At 27.0% G+C, this 15,633-nt stretch overlaps 1 protein-coding gene across 1 annotated transcript in view; it reads right to left on the reverse strand.

The window, feature by feature from the left end:
• Positions 1–11,185: 11,185 nt before the first annotated feature.
• Positions 11,186–15,633, reverse strand: part of LOC108773441 (uncharacterized) — a 7,880-nt gene continuing 3,432 nt past the window's right edge. Inside the window, exons 3-10 of the mRNA XM_018539249.1 lie at positions 14,468–14,637; positions 14,047–14,166; positions 13,811–13,928; positions 13,354–13,615; positions 13,030–13,176; positions 12,785–12,931; positions 11,295–11,449; positions 11,186–11,223 (exon numbers count right to left, since the gene is read on the reverse strand). Coding sequence (XP_018394751.1) covers positions 11,186–11,223; positions 11,295–11,449; positions 12,785–12,931; positions 13,030–13,176; positions 13,354–13,615; positions 13,811–13,928; positions 14,047–14,166; positions 14,468–14,637 — 1,157 coding nt within the window. The remainder of the gene's footprint in view (positions 11,224–11,294; positions 11,450–12,784; positions 12,932–13,029; positions 13,177–13,353; positions 13,616–13,810; positions 13,929–14,046; positions 14,167–14,467; positions 14,638–15,633) is intronic.

Consider the following 15,633-nt stretch of genomic DNA (forward strand, 5'->3'; position numbering starts at 1 on the left):
TTATATATCAGTGATGCAATTGTTTATTTAACCAAATGGTTTTTATATATTTAACTTTTTATTGTGGGATATACATCTAGCAGCTTGGGCCGCATCAGCCCATGAGATTTTCTAATTTAGTTAGCGATGCCCAAATGATTTGATGGAAAAATTGAAAAATAAATTGAATTATTAACATATAACACCAAAGTATTTTGATATGCTGCGCTTGCTTTGGCGCCAAGACACTAATGTGTCTCTTGATATAATATAAAATAATATATAATATATATATATTTATTTATTTGTAAATTTTACATTTAGCTATCCCTGTAATAATATATAATAAAATATATAAATATAACTTTAATTATTTTTTGTTTTCTTATATTTTCTAAATTCTTCAAAGCTTTTTTAATACGAACTTTACAAAAACTTAGGGCTCCATCTTTACTTTTGCAATAGGTCACCAATAATCTTTCGCACGGCCCTGAATATAATTTTATTGTACTTAAGGGGATCCTAAAAACGATCATAGTGTAAGTAGGACTTACACACAGACATTTTCATTGACACATTACTACAGAATAATATGTAGTATATCAATATTTCACGATTACAAGATTTTAAGAACTCCATGTTATTTCATCATGCAAACTACTAGTTTGTGGACTACTATTTCATAAATATAGATTGCACAGCTTTTATACAGAGCAAATGTTATCACGATAACCTTCAGGATCCTCTTAAAATGAAATAAGTATATACACCTGAAATTTGGTGAAAACGAGAACAAACTTTTAGTGCAGTCCAGTGTAATGACAAAGAATAAATATGTTATCTACGCCAACGAAATTAGATATATTCGAAGCCAGTAAGCTGATAAGTTTTCAGTCGTTTTACAGCAATATCATGAACAAACATCCGCAATAATACATATTATGTTTATTAAAATAAATCACGCGGAACAGTTTTTTATGGTAAACTGCTAATATAATTTTTACTAGCGATGGCGTTGCTGCAAAAATATTATATTACAGGAATGTCTAAAAGTTTGACAAATATTTACTCCAATTTTTGTAATCATCGAATATCATATGATACTTATAAAGGCATATAAGTACTCATAAATGAGGAGCAGACTTCCAAATTGCATTTGTCTAAAATTTTATTTTTTGAGTTAAAGACAACATAGTATTCATTGTTGAGACTCATATTTTAAGCTACTCTATGATGTTCTGAAAGCATTTTTGCACCATCAATTTATGTACTGAAAAAATCTTGACATTCAAAGAGCATATGTGTCCTTTCACTAGACACACACAAACAAAATATATATATTTTTATTAACATTTTTAGCAACTATTTAACAATTTTGTTGAACATTTCACATCTTACTGATTGGCAAATTGTTATTTTCTATAAGGTACTCAGTTTTTTGTGCCTTTCTTTTTCACATATTTTATGAAAATTATAAATTTTAAACAAAACACAATAAGATTTGTATTTTGGAAGTCTGCTTCTCAAATATTCGTAGCGGTAGTATTATGTATATATAACACAAGTGCGATTCTAATGGACATGTCATTACTGCAAAAAAATTTGACAATTTACTGAAAAATATTTTAAAAATTAATTGATCTTTAATGAAATTGGATGGACACAAATTGCTTGATACAGTCTCTGATTATAATCGGCTGAATTTTTGAGTGAAACAAATGACCGAATTGTATATATTTATGAAAAATAGAATTGATGTAAAAAGTGTTATTGAACTGATATTTGTTAAATAATAATTTGTTTATATACATTATCTTTAAACTGTTTCTGTTGCGACAAGTTTAGTATTTTTTTTTGTTTTCTTTGCTTATATTATACTGAGAATCTTTTTAAAAAAATTATAAAGTTCATCTCTTTTTATTTAAATATATTTTTTGTCAGTTTTTATGTATATTTGTTTAAATTTTACACATGCATATGTACACACACAAATATACTCGATTAGGTATACTTTAATACACCAAGTTATATATAAAACATTATGTACAGAATGTTTAATATACTATACATATAAACTGAAGGAGCATATTTCGCAAACGTAAATTGAAATAGAAAATGTTCTATAAACATTAAAGTTTACTTATGATACAGCACACTTTGGTTTTTTTTTAATTGAAAATAAATAATGAAAAGGAAAATCTAAAGATCATGTAAATTATTCAAATTTGATATTAGTAAATTTTAGTATATTTTAAAATAGCTTGAATAACTGCAAAGAATCATATTTGTTCCTTGTTTATTTACATACGTCATTAATATGCTATCAGTTTAGCTTGAATGTTAACTTTCCTTTTATGTAAACTTATCATGTAAGCTTACAGTTACATAAATTAATCTGAAGGAGTGAAATCCGATGTCTCAGCCAAAGTGAATAACCATTTGTAGATGAACAATCGTTTCGGATGGAGCGCATGTTTATAGAGATTTTTCACAATATTTTATATCAGAAATGTACTGTTTCAATTATGTCATATAATACTCTATATATCTTAATAATACGATATTCTATTTTCTATTAGGTAAATTAATTTCTTGTCGTTATTGCCGTATTAGTTGAATTTTAAATTTGTTGTGTCAAATAATTGAGTGGTTATATATACATATATTAGTGTTGTAAATTGATATTGTTTATTCTTGTCTATTTTATATCTAATCTTTTATTAAATACCCTAATAATAAGCACAAAAATTAAAAAATATTTTTTAAATATTTATTTAATGTAAACATATTAAATAAATGTTTAAAAAATGTTTTTTTAATATTATATGCTGATTGGGATAGTTCTAAGTCATGACATACGAATAATTAAACATGACAATCCTAAATGTGACATCAGTTTGTATGTTAAAAACTACATCTAATGCAGAATATACACATAACTATGTATAGTATAAATAGAATTATAAATAACGAAATAATTCACACATATATATATATGTATAATATTACAGATCATAATGTATATACATAATATATAATATACAATAGATATGTATAAGTTATAATATACCCAGATATAGCAAAATGCTAGCAGTTTACTGGTAAATTAATAATTCAATTAGATTCTTATTGCAAATTTATAACAATTTATTATCCGCATTAATCTCAGAATCTGTCGACAGAGTTTACTGTGTTAGTAGATTAGTGACAGAAACCGAGCAGATATTTGCGCGGACAGTCTGACGATAGACTAATGGCAGAAATTGAGCAGCTACAAATCCTATCCAGTTTTTGTCGCTCAGTTTACCAGCAAAGCATGTCAGTAAACTTGTTTTATTTTTGCGATAGTTTGTCAACATCATAAGATATTAAGTAAATTGACTCTGCGTGGTTGCTTTTTTATGAAATCAGAAATTGGTAGCATACTCTACTTGAAATCTCAAGTTAAAAATGCAAGCCAATGTAAGCTCAAAATCTCTGCACGCTTAGCTAAATGGATATATTATATATTATATAGTGTATATATGTATATTAGTAATACAACATTAATTATATATATATAATTAATATATTAATATATAAGTTTTATATATGATACTCATGCACAAACATAAACATTTGTAAGAACATAATTCACTAGAAATTTGACTATGGGTGTACAGGATTTCAAGCATGAGGGATGTTAAAAATTTACCTTTGTACAAAACTTATTAAACCATACATATGATAAAGCCAATCTTTGAAGATTTTAGCGAACTTTCTTGATATTTTTTCTTCTAGCTTCTTTCTTTTCACACACACACAAATACACACAGGCATCGTTTATTACATAGGTAGTCTATTGAGGCAATTTCCGGACATTGTCGATGCAACCAGGTTTTCATCCTTCACAATATACTAAAAGATCTTTCAATAATATTCATTGTGCACGGTTGGGTTAAGAAAATATACTAGGCATATTTCGGTTTCTTTTAACATTTCTGCTAATTACAATTCTTTAAGTTCCTTTTTTTTATTTTTTATTCATCTAAAAAATATACTATAAAAAATTCTTTGTAAAAATTATTTAAATTATACTTAAGAAAAAACTGTATGCTTTTTTTTTGAAATTTTCTAATGTTATATACAATCTAATGAAAGATTGTAGTGCTAATAATGAAGAGTTGATAAGTTTTTGTAGGAAAATCATTGCTTTAGTAAAGTTATTAAAGAATCTAAGTAAAAAAAATTATCAATAATTGACCTATTTCTTATTTCTTACTGGATCTAAATGTAAAAACCAATCATATTAAAGAATTTTACAACAGTTATAATATTACTTTTGCTGTTGGACGTATCTGCAGTGATTTTCATAATTTAATTATTTCTTTTTGCCAAAATTTAGGGGAGAAAACATCCCCCATCTGCATATGCCCAGGAATCTAGCCACTGCTATCCCAATCGTATGATACACAAAATGCTGTTAAATATATTCAGTAGATACTGCATGTGTCAGATTGTAAATAAAATATGCTGGATTAATCTGTAACTAATAACACTTTTACAAATGAACTGCAATAATATCTTTAATGACATATTCAGTGGAACAATACATATACTTTGAAATACATATTATAAACACAATATATTTAAAAAATGACAAAATTTTAATGGAGAAAGAAAGAAAGTGAGAGGGTAATAAATTATTTTGTAGAATAAACTATCTCTTCTTCAAAAAGAAAGATTTTATTATAAACGAATAAAAAATATCTTCTGTAGGAGGAGTGTTCTTTCATTATTATATTGTATATCGTGTATAAAGCGTTTTCAATTAATTAAAGCAAGATATACAACATAATTTCTGAACTATTAGAGAAGAAAAGGAATAGATTATTTTAAGATAAATTTTCATTTCCTTTTCACGTTGCATTATTATCATATCTATTAGTAACTGCTAGAATATATAGAATGAGGAAAAAATACAAAGGCTCCAAAATATCTAAAAAAATATAAATTTTATCAAAATAACTGTTTCAGATAAAAGTTATAGAGTTTAAGAAGTTTATCCATTAGTCTTATTAGTTTGATCTTTTGTAACACCAAGGTCAGATCAAGGTCATATCAATTTTTTAAAACGGAAACCCTAATTTTTCATTACATATTCTTGTAGCTTATCTTAAGAGTTCTTCATAACATTACAATACATAACAAAAGTTTTTTCATTAAATATTTTTCAAGTTATGAGACTTGAAAGTTACCGTATCATTGCGTTCGCATTACTCAAGGTGTACGACCAACGGCTAAAACCTCTTAAATGTTGTTTAGAATCATGATCTGAATCGAGGTCTGTTCTTTTTAGTTGATCTTGCACAGTATCTTTTCTCTTTTTTTTTCCAACGTAGAGAGAAAAAGAAAAAAGATAAATCGTGCAAGAAGTTCAATTTAAAAAAAATAGCCTTCTGGATAATATTTGTCGAGATTAAGGTTATTGTTTTAGAGTTTAATCCTCTTATTTTCATTTCTACGTAAAAATAAATTTTTAATATAAAAACGAAAATAAGATTGGCAACGCCAATCAGGGTCAAAACTGACAAGACCAGTAGATAGACCTTTTTAAGTCCTACAACTTTTATCTAAAATCGTTTTCTATAAAACATATTTTTCAAGATATTTTGGAGTACCGATATTTTTTTCACTCTATATACATATATATTTGCAAAGTTGGGTAATGTTAAGTTAAAAAAGAAAAAGTTATGTAAGTTAAAAAGTTAATTAGTTTTAACTTATTGTTAGTTACATTTTAGATTTTTAACCTTATATAGTAGTTATATTTTATCGGTAACTATTAACTTTTAATTTTGATTTTTTTGAAGTCACCCAGATAGCACAATTTATAAAATATTTAGAAAATAAATATTTATAAGATTTATTTTAAATATTTTACAAGTATTTTTTTGATCTTAGATTGCACAGATCATAAACATTTATTACAAATATTATGAAATATTTATTCTAAATATTACAGTAAATGTTATGAAAATACCTAATGACACATTATAATTCAACTAAAAAAATACTTATTATAGAATATTTATTTATAAATTCACATAAATATTACATAAAATATTTAGTCTATATTTTAATAATATTTCGAACAAAGCTTTATATATAATTATATATATAAAATATGTATAAAATATTTATGTAACGTTTCAAAAAATTAATAGTAATAAGTATCTATTTATCATAAATATTCTGTGCTGTCTGGGTAAGGTGTAATACAATAGCGATAGCGATAGAAATAACAAATTTCAACCTATTAGAAACTTTATATTCCGATGTATTAAACTTTCGGTAGATTGAAATCTATTATTCGTTATTTCTATCTATAGGTCTGTTTTCTGTGGCTGAACTAGTGTACACTTTTAGAACTTAAAGTGAGATAGGTATATGTTTGATATTTGTAGAAAGTGAGAAAGAGAGTTCTAGTTCAGTCTAGTGCAGGAACAAAAAACAGACCATATATTTCTTCGCATTGCGTCTGAGGCTTTAATCATGCCATAAATAAAGGCGTTGTAAGACGCCATGCGCAGCCACGTTTGCCCGATCTGCTTGCTTTTTGTGGCTGCGATTACTGCGAATTTTGCGATGTCGTACACGAAAGAAAGCAGAGCTTTTATTTGTTATCGCTAATCATCTCGGTACTGTATTAGCACCGAAAGCTTAATCCATGCAATGCATACGTTTATATTTTTACTTTTATATTTTATAAAAGCTAATTTTTTTTAATTGTATTTAGAATACAGATATATCAAAATACTGGAATCAGGTCAGGTGTTAGAACACGTCGACACTCCTTCAGATGTTAGAAAAAGTAGTGTTGTAACAAGAGTATTTTGTAAAATTTGAGAATTACGTAGAATTTTTGCAACAAAATGTAGAAATATAATCGTCAGATAGAGAAAGAGAGAGAGAGAGAGAGAGAGAGAGAGAGCGCCCATCGTTGGTATATGTCGCATCAGCGTTACCTTAAAGATGTAAAAAAAGTACAATAATGTAATTATTTTTCGTAAAATCTGAAATTTGGTAGAGCGTTATATTATTTAATACTATATATGCGGAAAAAATAGTCAGACAGCTTTCTGACAGGACTCAACATCTTGTCAGATGCAACCAAAGTAATGTTATTACGTCCGTGGCTGCGCAGTCTTGTGTTAGAGCTCATTCACACGATACGGTTTTTTGCTGGATCAGTCTTTTCGTTGAATCAGTTCTTTTGCCATACTCTACAGTGACAATACATTTTATATGAACGCGTTCACACGATATGGTTGTCGATCGCATGCAGGAAAATTACCGATTCGGTCGAAAATGACATTTGGTCTTGTCACTGAAAACCTCACAGGATTTGGTAAAATGACCAAATATATATCAGTTAGTGGCGCGTTCAGATGATACGGTTTTTCTACCGATTTGGCTTTTCTACTATAGAGCGCAGCATTCTAGTCACTTAACTATTCCACAATGGAAGAAATAAATACCGAACTTCTAATCAGTTTTATAGAGGAAAGATCTGTTATATATAGAATAAAACGTTGCATATTTATGAAGATAAGAATATAAAAGAATTAGCATGGAGGGAGGTATGTGCAATATTAAAGGAACATTTCGAGGAAAAAGAACAAAAAGAAAGACAAGAATTCCGTAAATTTTTACTAATTTATTTAATTTCAAGATAATTGCAACTATGTTCTATTGTCTTATAACGTCATCTAATCAAGGAACTGACACGAAATAATTAGCAAATATTGTTCTAGTTGAATTAGCAGATAAGCCTCCTCGCGTCTTTTACGCATTTGGTATATTATCAAAATTGATTTCTGGACAAATATTTTCAGGATTGAAACCATCTTTTTTTCTGACTATTATGTAATACCGTACACGCTTTTACTATCGTCTGAACGCAACATCCGATTCGATATGATTTCTACCGATTCGGTGAAACTATCAAAACGATAAAAAAAACCGTATCGCGTGAACGAGCTCTTACGGTTTCTGTTGTATAACTTATATGTAATTATCTAATTAAATAGTATTAATTTAACTTTGAACTTGCGATTTGAAGAATATATATTATACATATATCTTACCAACTAAATATATATTTCTGTAATTTTAAATTCAATTTTTAAGTGTGTGATATGTATTTTTAAGAAATTTCAATTTTAGGCCATTATTATTTATTTGATCAATATTGAAAAAGACCTAATTGTTGGGTTGAAATGTTTGTTAATACATATCACAAGTATTATTAAATATTAGCATTTTATATCCAGCTTTTACTCTTAACCTTTTTTATCTATTCTTTTTGGTAATACAATTCTGAAATGCTAGGAATACCAATTCAAGGCGCGCATACACGCAGCTTATGGAGCTTTTCATTAAGGCAATGACACACATTGGACACCGCCCTGTTTTTTCTTTATAATACCTCTTTCTTTAACATTCTATACACACTTATTGGTGGTCACTATAGTATATATACGTATCGGTGATCCATTATCGAAATTCGTTAAGTATATGCAGTGTGGATCTACTTCGTTAAGATCGCGTAAATTACTTGATTTTCGTTAGTACTTAGCTCATTATTTTCGCGTATCATCGTATTATTCACATCGTATTCACACTATCTTCCTCGGGCGTCATCTCGGTTCTGTGTCGATTAGATTTCAGTCATCGATCTCGCGTCATTATCGTTTTTCGTTGTTTTAATTTTATCGTCGTCTTTGGCTCTGATTCATCGTAATTTCGCGTCTTCTGTTATTGTCTTGACTTTAGATCGTTTTCTATCCTGGCACGAGCCCTATAATACTATAAAGTTTTATTACAATAAGTTTTGCTCTGATTACTATAGCTTTTGTTGCTACGAAACTAACTCGCGCTTCCTTCTTTTTCAATAATATCACGATAATCGCGTCTCTCGTTGACCCAACATAGATATTCTCACACATATACTTGCTCTCGCGCAATAGTCTACAGAAGCGATTCTTGACCCTACAGTACCATCACTTCTATAACATATGTTAGGGTCAAGGTGATTGAAGGTGTCCCACAATATAAAAGTTACCAAATATTTTACTGTTCTTTCAAATTGTTACAAAAAAATTATTATTTTGGTTGTATTAAAGTATGCTTTATCTCCTACTGCACAACTGTATACATACTATGAACTTTATTATATGAAATTGTATACAACTATACAATTTCTATATATTTATTAACAGAATGACAATTATGTAATGTTTTTATTTCCTAGTCATGTGCTTAATTACTATTAAAAATGAACGTATATTTACATACAAAAAAGAAATAAATTTTATGTCAATTATATATTTAGATATATATATATACATATATTTTATGTAAAACGTCGTAACTGTGTGTACATGTCCAATTTAAGTTAAATAGAAATTTTTTTCAATAATTATCCGAAAGAATATGTTAATTAGAATATTTATGTAAAACAGAGTGTTATATGATGTTTAATCATCACTTATATCAGCATATGTACATCAGCATATGCATATCTATTTTATAAGTTCATATACGTATAATGTAATAAAATAATATTAGTTTGTTACATTTTATTATATATAATATATATTCTCGGCTCTGATGTTTTTCTTAGAGTCAAGTGTTCAAACCATTAATACACGAGTATCAACATTTGAAAATATCCTGTAGCTTCTATAACAAGATTAATCGGCGTGCAAATGATCTCTGACATATGACCATATTTTAAGTTTATAAATACGGAAAACAAAAATTGTTAAAGAACCATTATTTAAAATAATAACAATATTTATGATTAATTTTTTTATTGCTAAATATTATATTGTATTATTATATCATAATGTTTTTTATCTTAAATATCTATATAAAAAAATATTACATGTATAAGCCAAACATGTTTCTTGTTCTCTGAATGTACTAAATAACTATACATTATAGTTATTAATTTATTTAAACGATAAATTGTAAAAATAAAGATATGAAAAAATATACACAAATGCATCATTTTTATTCAAACAACAATTATTATTATATATATTATTATTATTATTATTATCCCAACAAATACGTGGAATTTTAAATTAATACATTTTGTTAATCATAACATTGCATGTAATACTTCAATAATAAAAATGATAATTTTGTAATAACATTATTCACGTGCATTTGAAACTTCCAATTTTTGTATAACAATAAGTGATCAATCAACTGTTATGTGACACAAATAAGAGAAGAAGCTCTTATAATGTGTTAATTATATTTTTGCGTTAATTTTACAATGAACTAAAAATTACAAAACGTATATTAAGAACCAAGATCTGTTTTGACCAAATAAGGTTTTCTCGCTTATTTATATTATGTAGTCCAATTTATCTATATTTTAATATTGCATACCAAACATTTTTCATATTATATATTTATATATTATATATGTATATGTTCAAATACGATTGCAGTAATATAGTATACAAAATTTGTATAGTATACAAAAATATAATGTATGTAAAATCTCATGTGACAGTCTATATAATGATAGTCAAAAATAAAAAGCAGATTGTGAAATCGAAGTCGTCCACTTATAATTCCTGTATTTCGTAATATAAAAAATATATTATATATGTTTGTCTATTGTATAATCCTTAATTTTGGTCCTACATGTACATTTTCATCATTTCCAGATTTTATTATTTCTTTACGCATTTCTCTCTATAATATATCAAAACAAAATTTTAATTCAATTCACGTATGTTTACAAAGTAACTTAGAAAAAATTCACATACTATCAACTTTTTTTTACTAAATTTTGAAGAATTTTTTGTGTAGTAGAAGTTCCTAAAAGTTTTCGATGTTTTTAGTTCAAGCTATTTTATCAATGATATTGAAAATTCTTCTTTTCTAGAATATTTCCCAGTTGATCTTAAATAATTAGCTATTCGAGAATATAATCGAGTTTCTTTGAAAATAGAAAATGTAATCATCCAAAAAAACAACTGAGAAAATTATAAAAATAGAAAGAGGTTGATCTGATTAAATTTAAAGATTTCTAAAATTAAACGATTGAGATACAGTTTATTGACATTAAGATGAGAACATATCAAAACAAATAGAAATGGTGAATAGTTAATTAAAAATTGAATATCATTCATTGATTGACCTAAACGCTGCAAAGTAAGACATGGCAATTCGCACTACCTTAAATTGAATTAAAAAATTAGCATAAATTGCTTTATATATATATGTGTATTATAAAAAGGCAACTTTACTTGTCTTTGTACTTTTACTTACCGCAGCATAAGTCGCAATAGATAACGGAATCACATTACCTGCCTTCAATCCACATGGAATATTGCTTCTATAAAGGGTTATTAACAGTAAAGATTTTAATCTAGGCGAAAATTTGTACCATTCTGCAGCATATCTGTAAGAATTAGTAATAATCACCTTTAACTAAATTTAAAAACAAATAAATCAACTCAAGAGAACAATTTAGAAATCGAATTGAGGTTGCAGTGCACCAAATACCGCCAGATCAGTATTTAGCTGCAACACGAGTTGTCCATACTAGATGCAATGCTTACATTGCTGCAAGAGGCCAACATTTTGAACAATATCCACATTAAATAAGTGAATAAATACAACATAAATGAGTAATAAAAAAGTACAAATATGAAGACTACGTTTTTTTTTTTGAGATTTTCTTCAAAATAAAGCTAAAACGAGCATATCTCTACAGGATTTTTTTCTTAGTTTGTCGATCCTTTACGCGCTTCTGAAGTTTGGCTATTTAAATTCCAAATATCCTGTATATAGTAAAGTATATCGAGTGTTTCAGATCACTGTACCCGTACCTTTTTTTTATCTTCGCAGGGTAACATCTAATCCAAAACGTATTCAGATAAAAGTTTTAAGATTAAAGATCTATTTACTGATCTTATGAGTTTGATCTTAAATAATGTCAAGGTTAATCTTAATAATATTTGTTAAATTCATAGACTTTTTAGGCTGTCCTGTTATTTTCATATTTAATGTAAAAATAACAATAAGAGCAAGAACCTCCAAAAACCGTGACATTTCGATTGGATGTTATCCTGCAAATACAAAAGGATGGTATGGTTGGTCTAAAACACCGATATATACATATAAGTTAAAGTGTAAAATAAATATTACGCTCGATAAAATATGTCCTGACTTTCATCCATTAATCTTTGACCAGAGTAACATATGATCATCAAGTCAGATAACATCGCGGTAAACATAAATGCGAATTTTATCAGTTGTTGCGTTTGATCTAACACATAAAAAAGCTGTAACAAATTAGAATTATTACGTAATTATTTCAGTAATAATTATATTTCTATTTAATAACATTTTTTTAATTTTGCAATATGTATCAGTAAGATTTAATGTTAATGATAATATTATAATTGTTTGCCTTAATCAGAATTGAAAAATTTTTTATTTTTTAAATTCAAAATCTTATTTCTCTTGTATAAACTAGATTTTGTTTTGTATTTATTAATCAGTCTAATCATAAATATTAAAATATGATGAATATAAAAAATTATATGTAGATAAATAATTAAATATTAACTTGATTTCTCTCTCTCTCTCTCTCTCTCTCTCTCACTCTCTCTCAATAAATAAGGAAAGAGAAAATTTGTCTACATGATTTGATTGACGTCATATGATTTTGATTGTTTTAAATTGCGTATATTTGTAATCCGTTATTAGTAAATCTCTATTATAATCCTGCAATTTCTCTAAAATATCTCTTCGGAATTTTATTGAAATAATTTCAATATTACTTACTCGGACTCCAATTAGACTTATATTTCCAAGAATTAATAGTAATAAAAATAATGAAAGTCCTTGAAATGATGATTCCAATATATTAACAAATCTAGATTAGAAATAAGTTATGTTAATTTGAGGTCCAGAGAAGGGAGAAAGGAGTGGAGGAATTTTATTTATGGAAAAACAAGTATAAAACTTTCTTACTCAATAGCAAGCTGATGTTTCTTTAAACATATTATATATTCCCGGTATATTATTTCTTCATTTAATGGATTAAATTCCACACGATATCCACATTTGCTGACTTTATTATTATTATTAGTTTTGGAAATTATATTTTCAATTTGTTTACTGTAAAAATGATATCTCGCAAAAGTTAAATAAAATATATGTTTAATACATATACGAAAAACGCACATAAAACATCTACTTTATATAAAATATTTGAATGGAGTACGTTTTTACAAAATTAAGATTGTGACATACTTATAACAATGTTATTATATTTATAATATTTAATTGATTTACCTAACAGCGGCAAATAAACTACATGCATGAGCAGTACAGGTGATGTGCATTGTATCAACACCAATTGTAATGTTTAGACCTATTGTAATTACGATGGTAGTGTAACAAAACAGTAGTAAAAAGTAATCATCTTTATTCACTCTGAATTCGATTTCGATTGCAAAGATTCGCGGACGTGATTCATTAAGAGGTAGCACAGTGTCTAATAATATTGGTATTAATGGTATTGTTATAAATATTAACATTATTGAATATAATAGCACTGCAACATTTCGAAAGAATAATGTGTATTTGTTTAATAATATTAATCTGAAGTATTTTAGAGCCATTTTTTTCATTAACTTAGCAAATGTTATATCACTACTTATATAGTTTAGTTTTATTTTATAGTATAAAAATTTTAGTTATTTTATTTTGTCATGTTATATGACATAATTACTCTACATAATGTACTTACCCGAGAAAACTATTGTGAATCTTCGTGACAGAATAGCGTAATCTTTCATGATTCCAACTTCCACATCATTTGTAAATATGTCCCAGTTTTTATCAATGGCTATACACAATTGTTGCAACTGTTTGTAATAAATATGGACATGATTTTTCAAATATATTATATGTAAAATAATTTGCTTAATGTAAAAGTAATTAAAAGACATAATGTCAATATATGATAGAGTTTTGTGAACTTACTTTGTTCTGGTTCCAAATATTATGCAATGCCCTTGCGATAAAAGCAGTCGTAAAAATTAATTGATAGGAGCCATCAACAATCATTTGTGGATCATCCCAATGATCATACACCAGTAATACCTGTATGTAATGTTTAATTATCCTTCATAAAATGCATTACAAATATATAGTTGTAAGATCAATCGTATAAAATTGTTTTGCTCATTTAATTATAATCCTCCGTTAATTGTTAATTATTTATATTATATTGGAACATTATAAATTATATTTTATGATAATGAGATTTGTGCACAGTAACATTATTATATAGATAGCTTATTTACAATAATGATAATATTTTGATAAATAGATCATTGTGAATATCAGTAAAATGTATTTTATTAAACCCATTATATTATGTATATTAATCGATACGCATTACCTCAAACGGAAAGTAACTTATTTCCATTAGCAAGCAAATAGTCCGTAATGAATTTTTCATATTTTTACTTTGAAACAGCCAGAGACCTGAAATCGATAAAAATACTCGGTTTACGTTGTGCTCTCGCAGAAAATTCGCTAGCATGGCTAATACTTGTGCTCTCCGATATACTAAAATGTAATGATAAAACGTGCTATCGATTGACTTTAGATATTTGAACAATACAAGTTGTATAGAATAAGAAATACAGTATCGTGCAATGTCAGTAATTGTTAGTGTATCTCGTTACTCCAATGATGGGATATACTTATCTACTTGTCGATATTAAATTATCACTTCCATCATCTTCAAAAGTATTCTGTTAAACATCTTTCTATAGTTTGACATGTATAATAACATAAGTATGGTATAGACGTATTATAGCATAGCGTATTCAGAATGACAGGACAATTGAGGGTAACAGTAATAGCAATGTAGACGCGAGTTACTTTTTTGTGAGTACTCTACTTCTTTGCTAGAATTTTTTTTTCAGTCAGTTCAATTGACTGTGAGTAGAATCAAGTCTCACACATCTTTGAAAGTAGTAAATAATAAAATATAATAAAATCGAATAAATTCACAATTTAAATATAATTCAAAGTAATATAGAAAATTATAAGAAAGATAAAATTAAATTTAAGGATTGTGTCAAAATTAAATGTATCAAATACAATTTATTGACATTGTATAATCACATTATATTAAACATATAAAAATGCGGTGAAGAAATAATTGAAGATTCAGTAATCACTCTTTGAATGAGGTAAACGCTGTAAAGTAAGACATGGCGATTCGTATTACCTTAAATGGAATATGAAAGAGACATGAATTATATATTATATACATATATATATGTGTGTGTGTCTGTGTGTGGAGGGAGATGGAGGAGCGGATAATTGTGCGCATTTTGCTTTGCCACTTTTCCCCTAAATGGAATCGCAATTATAGCGAAATTTCTAGGATAGACTGGATAGATGTAGTTCTTTTGATTAAAAAACGAATCGAATTCGAATCAAATTTTCATACACTAATATGAACAGGTAAAAAAATTGAAAAGATTGGTCATATAAGATATAGGGAAGAGAGAGAGAGAGAGAGAGAGAGAGAGAGAGAGAGAGAGAGAGAGA

Source organism: Cyphomyrmex costatus, unplaced genomic scaffold, assembly GCF_001594065.2.
Source record: "Cyphomyrmex costatus isolate MS0001 unplaced genomic scaffold, Ccosl1.0 scaffold21, whole genome shotgun sequence".
Lineage (NCBI taxonomy): Eukaryota > Metazoa > Arthropoda > Insecta > Hymenoptera > Formicidae > Cyphomyrmex > Cyphomyrmex costatus.